The sequence below is a fragment of the Lipotes vexillifer genome, unplaced genomic scaffold (genome assembly GCF_000442215.2).
Source record: "Lipotes vexillifer unplaced genomic scaffold, Lipotes_vexillifer_v1.1 scaffold570, whole genome shotgun sequence".
NCBI classification, from domain to species: Eukaryota; Metazoa; Chordata; class Mammalia; order Artiodactyla; family Lipotidae; genus Lipotes; species Lipotes vexillifer.
The window spans coordinates 4047278-4061837 of NW_006777801.1; the positions used below are offsets into that span (position 1 = coordinate 4047278).

General features: G+C 43.3%; 1 protein-coding gene across 2 annotated transcripts in view; it reads left to right on the plus strand.

Moving 5' to 3' along the window:
* KCNH1 (potassium voltage-gated channel subfamily H member 1) overlaps positions 1-14560 on the plus strand; it is a 421221-nt gene that overhangs the window by 178890 nt on the left and 227771 nt on the right. For both annotated transcript variants that reach the window (XM_007451327.1, XM_007451328.1), the window contains exon 7: positions 4629-5058. In XM_007451327.1, coding sequence (XP_007451389.1) covers positions 4629-5058 — 430 coding nt within the window. The remainder of the gene's footprint in view (positions 1-4628; positions 5059-14560) is intronic.

Consider the following 14560-nt stretch of genomic DNA (forward strand, 5'->3'; position numbering starts at 1 on the left):
TTAGCAGTACGCGGGCCTCTCACTGTTGTGGCCTCTTCCATTGCAGAGCACAGGCTCCGGACGTGCAGGCTCAGTGGCCATGGCTCACGGGCCCAGCCGCTCTGTGGCACGTGGGATCTTCCCAGACTGGGGCACGAACCCGTGTCCCCTGCATCAGCAGGTGGACTCTCAACCACTGCACCACCAAGGAAGCCTGCAGGCGGATTCTTAATCACTGTGCCACTAGGGAAGTCTCCGTTTGTTTGTTCTTTTTTTAAAGGGCAATAAATCCTACCTCCTTCACCTCTACCTCAGTGAAATAATTTGTGGTAACCTGATCTGTGGTTTTTATTGCCAAGGCTATGCTCCATATGATTTGTGTGTTCATTTGTCAGAGACAGCTAATGATAGCTGCTGTAACAAATATCCCCCAAAGTTTCAGTGGCTTACTTCAGAGGTTCCTTTTTTTTTATTGACATCACAATAGGTTTCAAGATGATTCTGGGGGGGGAGGGGGTGTTCCACATAGTCTTCCAGGTACCCACACTCCTTCCATGCTGTACATCCACCATCTTCAGTACTTGGCCTCAAGGAACACATGCCAGGGGAAAGAAAAAGCTTGTAGAGAAAGCACACTCAACTTTTAGCTGTCTTGGCTTGCAAGTGACACTCATTTCACCTCACATTCCACTGGCCAGAACTAGTTCCAGAGACCCACCCAGATGGAAAGAGGATGGGAAATGTGGTTAGCTATGTGCCCAGGAGAAGAAAGCAGCCTTGGTGAGCCTCTGACACAGACTCACTAGAAAGCATTTACATGTTTTCCTTCTGTCTGTGACGTATCCTAACCCTTGGGGGTTGTAATTAAGGGTATGGAGTACAAAAGAGAATAGCAGTGACCTGGAAACTGTCCAGTCCTTAGGATAGTGAAAAGTCATTCGTTCTACCTGGTGAAGGGCATCATTCTGCTGCTGGAGTTTTGCTACATAAGGGAGACCAAAGTCTTAGTTCAAAGAAATGTCTTTGTGCCATTTGCTTGTTTGTTTGCTTTTTAATAGAAGTAGGAAAAGTTTAATGGAAATCTCCTTTCCCTACACCTTGGAATCACTTTGGAATAGGAGTTTTGAGGTTTTGAATGTACAGCTTCTATACTATGTTTCAGGTCCCTTTGGAGATAAAAGTACATGAGCATTTGGAGAAGATGTAGAGCTCTTCCAGTCCACCTCCCACCTTGTCTAGACAAGGGAACTAAGAGGTAGCTGCATTGTCCACATTCACATAGGAAGTTAGCGGCTTACCTGGGCGTCAGACCCCATTTTACAGATTTCTACATGGGTATTCCTGCCCCTACCACAGTGCTATTCCCTAGAGAACTACTATTCGGAGAATAGGCCTGTCCCGGTGGGACTGGAAGGAGGAGGCTTGACCAGGTGAAATCAGGCTTCTTCTGGCTCTGAGATTCTTTGATTGACTGTGATTAAGTACATTGTGTCTGATTGTATCCCTGGCCTGAGGGAAGTGATGTAGCCTTCCAAGAATTTGTAACTTTCCTGAGAAAACAGAATCTCAGTTCTTTATTCTTCTCAGCTGTTTCTTTATTTTTATCTTAAAAACTATTTTTCTGTCATTGTAAAGTAAATATATATAAGCGTAACAAAAATATATGCAAATATAACAAAAGTTGCCTGTAATTCCATAACTTGACAGTGCAGCAGTAACCACTGTTAAAGTTTTATGTTTTTCCATGTGTGTTTCCTGTTTTTCAACACGTAAATATTTGTATATGTATGCACAATATAATTAGAGTGAAATATACCATATGAAATAAATATGCAACTCTTAAAATATTTCATTACTTAATATGAAATGTTACACAACCCTTAATATTATATTATTTATTTATTTTTAACATCTTTATTGGAGTATAATTGCTTTACAATGGTGTGTTAGTTTCTGCTTTATAACAAACTGAATCAGCTATATATATACATATATCCCCATATCTCCTGCCTCTTGCATCTCCCTCCCTCCCACCCGCCCTATCCCACCCCTCTAGGCGGTCACAAAGCACTGAGCTGATCTCCCTGTGCTATGCGGCTGCTTCCTACTAGATATCTATTTTACGTTTAGTAGTGTATATATGTCCATGCCACTCTCTCACTTTGTCCCAGCTTACCCGTCCCCCTCCCCGTATCCTCAAGTCCATTCTCTAGTAGGTCTGCATCTTTATTCCCGTCTTGCCCCTAGGTTCTTCATGACCATTTTTTCATCTTTTTTTTTTTTTTTTTTGGTTCCATATATATGTGTTAGCATACGGTGTTTGTTTTACTCTTTCTGACTTACCTCACTCTGTATGACAGTCTCTAGGTCCATCCACATCACTACGAATACCTCAGTTTCATTCCTTTTTATGGCTGAGTAATATTCCATTGTATATATGTGCCACATCTTCTTTATCCATTCATCTGTTGATGGACACTTAGGTTGCTTCCATGTCCTGGCTATTGTAAATAGAGCTGCAGTGAACATTTTGGTACATGACTCTTTTTGAATTCTGGTTTTCTCAGGGTATATGCCCAGTAGTGGGATTGCTGGGTCGTATGATAGTTCTGTTTTTAATTTTTTAAGGAACGTCCATACTGTTCTGCATAGTGGCTGTATCAATTTACATTCCCAGCAACAGTGCAAGAGGGTTCCCTTTTCTCCACACCCTCTCCAGCACTTATTGTTTCTAGATTTTTTGATGATGGCCATTCTGACTGGTGTGAGATGATATCTCATTGTAGTTTTGATTTGCATTTCTCTAATGATTATTGATGTTGAGCATTCTTTCATGTGTCTGTTGGCAATCTGTATATATTCTTTGGAGAAATATCTATTTAGGTCTTCTGCCCATTTTTGGATTGGGTTGTTTGTTTTTTTAATATTGAGCTGCATGAGCTGCTTGTAAATTTTGGAGATTAATCCTCTGTCAGTTGCTTCATTTGCAAATATTTTCTCCCATTCTGAGGGTTGTCTTTTCGTCTTGGTTATGGTTTTCTTTGCTATGCAAAAGCTTTGAAGTTTCATTAGGTCCCATTTGTTTATTTTTGATTTTATTTCCATTTCTCTAGGAGGTGGGTCAGAAAGGATCTTACTGTGATTTATGTCATAGAGTGTTCTGCCTTTGTTTTCCTCTAAGAATTTGATGGTGTCTGGCCTTACATTTAGGTCTTTAATCCATTTTGAGTTTATTTTTATGTATGGTGTTAGGGAGTATTCTAATTTCATTCTTTTATATGTAGCTGTCCAGTTTTCCCAGCACCACTTATTGAAGAGGCTGTCTTTTATCCACTGTATATTCTTGCCTCCTTTATCAAAGATAAGGTGACCATAGGTGCGTGGGTGTATCTCTGGACTTTCTATCCTGTTTCATTGATCTATATTTCTGTTTATGTGCCAGTACCATACTATCTTGATTACTGTAGCTTTGTAGTATAGTCTGAAGTCAGGGAGCCTGATTCCTCCAGCTCCGGTTTTCTTTCTCAAGATTGCTTTGGCTATTCGGGGTGTTTCGTGTTTCCATACACATTGTGAAATTTTTTTGTTCTAGTTCTGTGAAAAGTGCCAGTGGTAGTTTGATAGGGATTGCATTGAATCTGTAGATTGCTTTGGGTAATAGAGTCATTTTCACAATGTTGATTCTTCCAATCTAAGGACATGGTATATCTCTCCATTTATTTGTATTGTCTTTAATTTCTTTCATCAGTGTCTTATAATTTTCTGCATACAGGCCTTTTGTCTCCCTAGGTAGGTTTATTCCTAGATATTTTATTCTTTTTGTTGCAATGGTAAATGGGAGTGTTTCCTTAATTTCACTTTCGATTTTTCATCATTAGTGTATAGTAATCCTAGAGATTTCTGTGCATTAATTTTGCATCCTGCTACTTTACCAAATTCATTGATTAGCTCTAGAAGTTTTCTGGTAGCATCTTTAGGATTCTCTATGTATAGTATCGTGTCATCTACAAACAGTGACAGCTTTACTTCTTCTTTTCTGATTCGGATTCCTTTTATTTCTTTTTCTTCTCTGATTGCTGTGGCTAAAACTTCCAAAACTATGTCGAATAAGAGTGGTGAGAGTGGGCAACCTTGTCTTGTTCCTGGCCTTAGTGGAAATGGTTTCAGTTTTTCATCATTGAGGATGATGTGGCTGTGGGTTTGTCATATATGGCCTTTATTATGTTGAGGAAAGTTCCCTCTATGCCTACTTTCTGGAGGGCTTAATATTATTTTAAAATGAGCAATGATATGGAAGAATGCTCGTATGTATTTGTATACTTACACACAGTATAATTAGAATAAAATTCCAATTTTATTTGTCTTATTTTTTTATTTGCTTTTTAAAGGAAGTACAAAACGAAAAAAGCTAATGGAAATCTCCCTTCCATATACCTTGGAAAAACTTCTAATTATATTGTGCATAAGTATACAAATATATATGAGCATTTCTCCATATTATGACTTACTTTGAAACAATGTTTTAAAGGTTGCCTTATATTGCATCTCAGGGAATGCACTGTGCTGAAAGACCAGCCCTGGTGAGTGGAGGGAAGGAGTTGTTAGTATCATGGTTTCTTGGCTCTGACCCTGTGCTCCTCTTCTTCCAGGGCATCAGCAGCCTGTTCAGCTCTCTGAAGGTTGTTCGGCTGCTCCGTCTGGGGCGAGTGGCCCGGAAGCTGGACCACTACATTGAATATGGAGCAGCCGTGCTGGTCCTGCTGGTGTGTGTGTTCGGGCTGGCTGCTCACTGGATGGCCTGCATTTGGTACAGCATTGGGGACTATGAGATCTTTGATGAGGACACGAAGACCATCCGCAACAACAGCTGGCTCTACCAGCTGGCAATGGACATTGGCACCCCTTACCAGTTTAACGGGTCAGGCTCAGGGAAATGGGAAGGGGGCCCCAGCAAGAATTCCGTGTACATCTCCTCGTTGTATTTCACCATGACCAGCCTCACCAGCGTGGGCTTTGGGAACATCGCCCCATCCACAGACATCGAGAAGATCTTTGCAGTGGCCATCATGATGATTGGCTGTAAGTATGCCAGTGGCTGGCGCAAGGGGCAGGGGATGTTATGTTTGTCCATCCTTTCTGTTAGCTGGAAATAGGATAATGGCTACAGTGCCAGCAGGATCAGGGTGGTATAGCTTAAAATAAGGGAGAGATTTTTTTTTTTTTTAAAGGCTAGCTTTATAGTTTTCCTGATAATTTAAGCAGTACATGTTTACTGCAAAGAAATTTAGAAAATACAAAAGAGCACAAAGTAGAAAATAATGACCAACCATATATAATTCTACTTCTTAGAGATAACTGCTATCACCTTTTGGTGTTACAGATTATTGTCTATCCATATCTGAACACACAGAAACAGATTTTTATAGTTAAAATGAGATCATGCTATACATCTTGGTAAACTCCTTGTTCATAGAGCAGTGAATTGTGGAAGCCTTTCCATGTCAATTTAAAGATAGCTCTAGATCTGCACCGTCCAATATGGTACTAGAAGAAGAAAGTATGAAAACAAAATCTGAAATATCTCACTAATAATCTTTTGTATTGATTATACAGTAATATTTTTGTTAGAGTGGGTTAAGTAAAATACTCTAACACAACAGTTTCATATATCTTTTTGCTTTTTTTAATGTGGCTCCTAGGAAAATTTTAAATCTTATATCTGTTGGACAGTGCTTATCTAGATCAGCATTTTTGATGTCTGCTTGATGATTGAGAAATTTTCTAAATCCAAAAGAAAAAAAAAAATCTACAGGAAAGAAAAATGTCTCTTGTTCAGTTGAGAAGTAATGGGTTTTTGGATTAACTTGACTGGACTGAAAAACAGAAACAATCCTAGTTCTTGAGGAAGGCACAGTTGGTCCTCTGTATGCATGGATTCTGCATCCCCAGATGTAACCAACCAGGGATTGAAAATATTAAAAAGAAAATTTCAGAAAGTTCCAAAAACTTGAATTTGTGGCATGATGGCAGCTGTTTGCATAGCATTTACATTGTATTTACAACTATTTACATAGCATTTACATTGCATTAGGTATTAAAAGTAATCTAGAGATCATTTAAAGTATATGGGACGATGTGTATAGGTTATATGCAAATACTATGCCATTTTATGTAAGGGACTTAAATATCTGTGGGTTTTGGTATCTGCAAACCTGTTCGTCCTGGAACCAATTCCCTGTGGACAGAGGGATGGCTGTACTTAATTTTCAAACACTTAACCATTGACCATTGTGTCGCTGTTGCTATTGCCAAGTCTGGAAACAGCCTTGGGCTGGAAACAACAATGAACTCCCCTCACTAAAGGAAGACTTAGGCAGTACTGACTAGACCTAACTGGACTGGGGAAAGCACATGGACTTGAGTGGATTGCACTCACTGTGAACCTGCCAGATGCACCCTGTTGGTGCTTCCATGACACATGGTGACGTGGGAGAGGACAGTCCTGTGCAGCATCAGTTTGGACGGTAGTCTGGTCACGCGCAGGCAGAAACCCTTCTGCTTGATGTGCTCCTTCAGGGTGGTGTTGATGCCTTGTTACACCAACCAGGGAATTCTAAGGCCAGGGAAACTGAGGCTTCAGTTGGTTTTGCTTTGTCCAGCCCATCTGTGACCCAGTGTCCCCCTCTGCAAGTGGATTTTGTTACCACCAAGTGTCCCATTTGCTGCTTGCCACCTCCTTTTTTGCAATTACCTCGTCAGGTCTGATGCCATCTTTTCCTAAAAGCCCCCTCTTCCAGGCCCAGAGCTTGCCTCTGAGTGTTTACTCAGTGTGTCTAAGGCATAATTGATTTGTGGGAAGTGTGTGCCAGTGGAGCTTTTGGGTCTGCTCCTTTAAAATGGGTTTTAATAGAGATGATTGCCTGACCATGGGAAGCAGCGTTAAGGATCTGTGGGTGGCTAATTGCTTTAGCTTAATTAGAACTTGAGGTGCTTTCTCATGTCATGTAAAAGGATTTAAGACCTTTGCTTTTCTAGAACTATTTCAGCCTTAACATCTCCAGTTTTCTAGGCTGTGCTTGCAGCATTTTGTGAGCCTTGGGGCAGCAGTAAACAACCAGATGCACCATGCACAATTTCTGTCTCTTAGAGGGCAAGATGAGACGCCCTGTCAGTCGAAATGCTTCATTATATGCACTACAGAAAATTTGCTATGGGTGATCAGTTAGGAAATGGGCTCCATTTCATGAGCTCCCCAAAGGCTTTCAAATATGAGGAGGCTTCCTTGCAGCTTTTTACCTGGAAGAAAAGAAAAGAAAGAAAACAGCTCTGGTGGCATATGAGGATAAGCTGTTTTTCCAAAACCATTCTCCTCTGGAGAGTGTAAATTCCTGGCTGTACTCTCTAAGGAAAACCCAAACAAGAAAAGAGTATCACCTCTTTTCTCTCCCCAGCTTCTCAGAGCTTTGTGATGTTTCCATTTCTATTTTTAAAAAAGTGTAATAGGCAGGCAGTCACCTCTGCATTATGCAGCAAAGTATGATATTTAGGTAGGCAAGTCAGTTTAACTGTCACCCCATTCCCTGATCACTTGCTATTTGCCAGGTGCTGTGATAAGTACTCTACATACAGCTACTGTTCGTAACAACTCTATGCCTTAGAGATTATTAAGTCCATCTTACAAGGAAATGGAAGCTCAGAGAAGTTAACTGCTTTCCCCAGAATACAGGGCTGGTAAGCAGAGCAGACAGGATTCGTGTCCAGAACTCCCTGAATCACAAGCCCTGCTCTCCCCACGGTGCCCACCTGTGGTGGTGTGGGCTGAGAACACAGACTCCAGCAGCCTGCCCTCACTGGCACACTCACACTTTGAAAATTCTCTCCATAAATTTGAACAAACTGGCAGTTTCTGCAGTGGAAAGTGTTTGTACTCTTGCCTATTGTTGTTTTAAGAACAAGATGACGGTACAGACTCAGGGGACCAGGTGCTTCAGAAACCAACCATTTTTTCAGCCACCTGTCACTTACAGTTACAGCTCTTCCCCTTTTCATGTGACATCAGACAAATTGTGGTGCTAACAACAGAGTTATTGCACTCTGTGTAATGTGGTGGTAATTATCCTTGTAAACTCACATTCCGAACCTTTGTTCAGGACAGGCTGCTGATGTCTTATTAGACTTATGGGGTTCTCTTTTATCTTGCTTTGCCTGTATGCACATGTGCACGCTTGCATCCTTACTGCATGGTTCCCGGGATTGGATAACCCCAGAAGTAGGATCTCGGGCAACAGAGAGCACTGACCGCAGTCTGCATTTGTGCCAAGGGGTCAGTGCCTCTCCCTCCCCGTCCCTCCGGCAGTCAGGCCAGCATTCCTCGAGGAAAGTAGAGAGACACAAAGCCAATGGACTTTGAGGTACCGGTAACATTGTGATTTTCTCCTCTTTGCATCGAATTTTACATGCATTAGTAATAGTATTTCTTGACTATTCTGTTGCCCTGTATTAACCATATTATAGATTATCCAGAAGCCTCTCTTGCTTCTCCTCTCTGTGCTCTGTTACTGAATATCTTATTATAACTTGGCTAATTCCCCAGAGGATGCCAGGAAGCTGGAAAACTAAATATTTTCAAGCTTGCCCACCTTTCTCATTTCTGATTTAAAAAAAGAAAACAGTAGGAAGAGGTGAAGACTTGGCTAAAATGAGCATTTGTGATCATCTCTGGGTGTAGATGATCTATGGTATCTCCAAATGCCTCCACTCTGGGGTCTTGACCTGGGTTGGGGGCAAGCCAGCCCTGCCCTGACCCTCCTGCCATCCTCGCCTGGGTCTTTGGTGATCTCCAGCAAGGGCTCACCCTGAGGTGTGATGGGTAGATTCCCTCTTTTGCACACCTGGTCCACCTGTGTGTTGGTGATGCTGAGAGAAACACAGGGCCACTCTGGCCCTCAGTGTGTCACCTGGGAGAGGATGCCCCCACTCAGCAGGCACATACTGAGTGCCTCCCTTGATGGACTCTGAGGGTCGGAGACTGGACCTGTGGGTGTCACTGCCAGGAGTCAGTGGTCTAGTGGTGGTCGGGGCTGTGAGTATGACAGAGACGGTGGCCCTGCTGCCCACCGGCCAGTGACTAAGGCCTGGAAGTGGAGCCTCCCCTGTGGGCTGAGCCTTGCCGGGGCCTTTGAGGGACCCCCTCCAAGAGGGAGGGGTTGCTGGGGGTGGGGGAGAGTCCCTTTATCTGGAGGTATCCTTCTCAGGTTAGGGACATGACCCTGTCTGGGGGATACTCTCCAGGGAGAATTTGATGGTGACGTGACAGTTCCCATTTTCTTAATATGGTCTTTGTGCTTTTCCTGTTCTCTCCTCATAATGTCATTGCTGTCATCCTGTCATTATAATTAAGCCACATTTGTTTCCTTTCTCTCTGATAATGGCAGACACTCTCCACCCCCCAGCACTGCACAACACCTGTCTCTTTGAATTTTTTTTTCCTCCCCCATCTCAGCTCCTTAAATCCAGAGCAGAATGTCAGTGCTGAAGGGATCCTTGTGAGTATCTATTTAGTCCACAGCAGCCCCTCCTAATTCTTCTGCTGGGCCGGATCTCATCTTGATCTGTGCTTCAGTCAAGTTCCCCTACTCCCTCCCCCGGGTGGGGGGGGCTGGGTGCTCTAAGAGAGTAACTGGGCTCAGCCCTAGGGTTTCCTTATATCACCTCCTTTCTTGGAGGGAAGGGACCCTAGTAACCTGCACCCCACACCTTTGACCCTACCACCTCACCCCCATGCAGTATGCTTTGTGGCCCCCTTTCAGCTTAGATGATTATTTGCAAGCTTTTCCCTGCCTCCTTCAGGATTTTGTTTAACCATTCTTATTTCTTTTCATTCACCTTTGCTGAATATGCCTTTTTGCATTCTATGCCAATATACTGTTTTTTCCAGAATGACTGGGCACATCTCCCTGGAGGCTGTAAAGATACTCTTAGGAGACTTCAAACACGTAACAGACTCTTAATAAATATGTATGGTCTTGTTGAATCCAAACAATTGAGAAGGTTCTGGAGTTTTAGAAGTGGTATTCAGTGATACTGGCAAAACATCTTTATCAGTTAGGGTACAGGTTCTGTTACTGGACAGAGACACAGTAATAGTAGCATCAACAGGGTTTATGTTTCCTAAAAGCTTGGGGCTGGTCTGGCTGCTCTGCAGTCATCAGAGACCAGGTTTCTCTGCTGTCTTAAATACATGACTTCCATATTGGGATCCCATATGGCCGTTCCAGCTTTGGCCATATGTTCTTTTTCCAGAAAACAGAAAGAAGGGGAAGGGGAAGGCTGGCTGAACTCTTTCCTTTTGAGAACAAGACTAGGAAGTTGTGCATATTGCCTTTGTTCATATCACATTGGCTGGCACTTGGTAACCTGGCCACACACCTAGCTGCAAAGGAGGCTGGGAAATGTAGTCTTCTTCTGGGTGGTCATGTATCCAGGTAGGAATACAGTAATATAGACAAGGAGAACAGTTAGTGAGGGATGACCAGCAGTGTGTGTCTACCTCGGCTTTTCTCCCTCTTCTCATCTCCTCTCAGTTGATACCAGCAAACATTAGCTCTCCATGACAGGCAGGCCCTGTTGGAGCTTCATCCCTGAATTGTTAGTTGAGAGATTTGGGTTCAAGTCCTAGATCTGCTCTCTGCTTTAGGTTGTACCCTTTCGTTTCCTGCGGATTAGGGGTAAGAAACTCTCCTGACCATCTCACCTAGTTGAAGTGAGAACTAAATGAGCTAATGACGTAGGATAGCTCTTTGAAAATCTACATTCAGGTGTCGTGATTTTATTGTTAATAGCGATTATTTCTTGCTCATCTCAGTTAATTTTTTTCCTTCCTGTTCTTAGAAAAAAAAGATTGCTGCTCTCTTCGCAGGAGCATGGGAATGCTGTTTAATTTCATTTTGGGTTTATGTTTATTTTGGGAAATGGGGCAGTGTCCAGAACACTATGGCAGAAATAACCATTCATTTCTCATTTATTCTTAGAGTTTTTTTCCTAGCTAGCAAATCAGCTTATTTTTCTTTAGAACCTGATTTTTTAAAAAGTTCCGTCTGCCATTCTGCATTTCAGGTGGGTCTCCCCATCTTTAACACAACCTCAGGCTACTTTCTGTCCTCTGTATCCCTGCCGCCTCTCCTCCAGAAGACCGTCTCTTGTTACTCCCTCCTGGTTCTCAGCCCTTCATTGTCTCCATACTTTTAGGGCTGAAAGACCCTGCTTTGGGTTTACTTACTTGCACTTAGAGTCACACTGCTCTGTAAATATTCTTATGACTTCATAGTTATCTTTCTTGTCTCAAGTGTATTTCTTTTTTTTTTTTTTTTTTTTGCGGTACGCGGGCCTCTCACTGTTGTGGCCTCTCCCGTTGCGGGGCACAGGCTCCGGACGCGCAGGCTCAGCGGCCATGGCTCACGGGCCCAGCCGCTCTGCGGCATGTGGGATCTTCCCGGACCGGGGCACGAACCCGTGTCCCCTGCATCGGCAGGCGGACTCTCAACCACTGCGCCACCAGGGAAGCCCTCACGTGTATTTCTGACTGGCTCCTGTGAAACTCTAGGCTCCCAGAGGGCAGGACCTGTGGGTCTCCCTGCCCTTGCACTTCTCCTTTGTGCCTGGACACATACTGTTGGAATGTGGGGAAGAGCACAGGCTTCAGAACTGGCCAGTTCTTTAGAACTCTACTTTGGAAAAAAAAAAAAAAAATTTTTTTAACTGAAGTATAGTTGATTTACAATGAAACAGTCTCTGCTGTACAGCAAAGTGACTCAGTTATACACATATACACATTCTTTTTCTATTTTCTCTTCCATTATGGTTTATCACAGGATATTCAGTATAGTTCCCTGGGCTAAACATTAGGACCTTGTTGTTTATCCACTCTATGTGTGATAGTTTGCATCTACCAACCCTAAACTCCCAGTCCATCCCCCTCCCTCCCCCTCTCCCCCCTTAGCAACCACAAGTCTGTTCTCTGTGTCTGAATTTGTCTGTTTTGTAGATAGGTTCATTTGTGTCATATTTGAGATTCCACACAGAAGTGATAGCATATGATATTTGTCTTTCTCTTTCTGACTTACTTCACTTAGTATGATAATCTCTAGTTGCATAGAACTCTACTCTTGATTAATGCTTTGAACCTTGGCAGTTTCCTCCGCTGAAAATGGAGATGCCAGCCCCTCCCTGATCATATTTGCAGGCTGAAAAAATGAAACGATGCCATGTACCTAGCAGAGTGCTTCACACATGGAGTGTTCAAACAGTGGTAGTTCTCTCCCTGGCCGCACCCCACTCCCCCATCCCCTCTCTTGTACTACATTTCTAGGACTCATCAAAGTATGATGCTTCTCAGTCATTTGTTATTCCTTTGGGTAAGCTCTACTTTACACAGATTTGAACTTGCATAAAATATCAGGTGCATTGCAGTGTTTAATGTACAGGCCATTAAAATGTGTATATCTGGATGTGAGGTTCCCTAGATACAAAGCTTCTCTTTAAAAAAAAAAAAAAAAAAAAAAAAAAAATTGGCCTGACTGCAGAGCAAGTTAGGGGAAGCTCTTAAAGGAGGAGAAAGTCATTTGTGTGGTCGGGAAGCATCACTTTCCAGTCCTGACTGGCAGGATTTTCACTGGATGGGAAATGGTACCACATGGAGTGATAGTGCCTCTCCCTGGAGGAGAGAAGGGACTAGAAACAGTCATGCGCTGAGCACCAAGATATGCCGATGCCATGCTGGGAACTCTACTCAACAACCTCATACATGGGCTTTATTATTCCTGTTTTGCAGGTAAGAAAACTGAGGTTCAGAAACACAAAGTAACTTAGGTCGCAGTGTAAGAGGTGGCTGAACTGGGTTTTGAACCCAGTTTTATCTGACCTCAGAGTTTCACTTTGTTGCTTCCCTTGCGATTTATGTTGGAATGTTGGGTAGGGGAAAGTGTTCTCTTCAGTGTGTGTGTTGTTGGGGGCAGGTAAAAGAGTTAGAGAAGGGGGCTGTGGAAGGATTGCAGAGAGGGCGTGCTTTCCCTGGAAGCCTTGTCTGTTATTGTAAATGATAATTATGGGGACAAAAATATCTGACTGTGTGTTATGGGAAGACACTGGATTACTTGTTCGTAGCTGGGTTACTGCACTGGGCAGAAGCGTTTACAACAATAGTCTTAGATGTTAGGAAATTCTGACAGTGGGAAGCCAACTGGGTGAGGGGTATTGTCTCTGACCTTTTAGATACCCATGTCATTTGCAAAATCCTCTTTCTCTTTTCAAATGTAATTTTCATCCAAGTGGGAGCTATCCTGTGGAGATGTTGCTGTAGTCAAGTCTTTTGTTTCTATGTCTATTGTCTCCTTTGAATTTCTCAATACTCCATGGGACAGGTAGTATTCCGGTTTTTTTGGATAAGGAAATTGTGGAGTAACTTGCCAAAGGTCACACAGCTAGTTAGAAGCAAAGCTGGGCTCAAGCCCGTGTCATCACTCCCAGCTCAGTGCTTTCCCTGCACTTCCAGATCACCATGGTAGCAGTTGGTGCTGGTAGCCATGGATCACAAGTTATGCCAGTAGACTGTGGCATCTGGCTCCTTTGTGGGATGTCCTCAGAGCTTGATGAGAAGAGGTGAAGGTGGATGAAGAGTGGTTTACCTCTATTTTCAGCAAGGAACTTGACTAATCAAGTTTCACACCTCTTCAGCTGCTTTTTATCCAGCCTTTATTGTGGCTCTCAAATGCTAGGCTGACAGCTACAGACAGCTGGGGCAGAATCATACAGAGAAAATCATGTTCCTTTCCTTCTTTAAAATTGGTGACGGGGGCTTCTCTGGTGGCGCAGTGGTTGAGAGTCCGCCTGCCGATGCAGGGGACGCGGGTTCGTGCCCCGGTCCGGGAAGATCCCACATGCCGCGGAGCGGCTGGGCCCGTGAGCCATGGCCGCTGAGCCTGCACAACAGTAAAATTGGTGAGGGGAGGAAAGCCCACCAGGGAAATGTTTTCTAAAAAATACATGAATAAGAATGGTCCCTAAGAAGACATACATTAGATTTACCTGCCAATTCCCCAGAACCTCAGTCAGTTGAGTCTGAGTACCTCTTTATTTGGTTAACAAACATTTCTTGAGTGTCTGCCGTGTGCCAGGCATCATGAGTACTGAGGATGGAGCATTGAATGAGAGAGATATAAGCCCTGCCCTCATGGTGCTTATGGTCTGCTGTGGGGGACCAGATCAGTAAATAAGAAATGGCTGTGATGTGAGATGAGTCTCTACTAAGGAAAGGACAGGTTGTTATGGAAACATGTGCAGGGGCCCCTCACACAGTCAGGGGTCAAGGAGCGGGGTCAGGGAGTATAGACCCCATTTATTTGGGAAGAGCTCTGGGCCTGGCCCTTCCCAAGATTTTTCTCATTGCATCTTTTTTGCAGATGTCTCCCCAGTCAGACTTTAGCTGCCTGGGGTCGGGGGCTGTGTGGGCCATTACCTGGTCCACAGTGGGCTCAGTAAATATTGAATGAATGCAGTAAAGCAGTTAAAATAAGACCTCATCCCT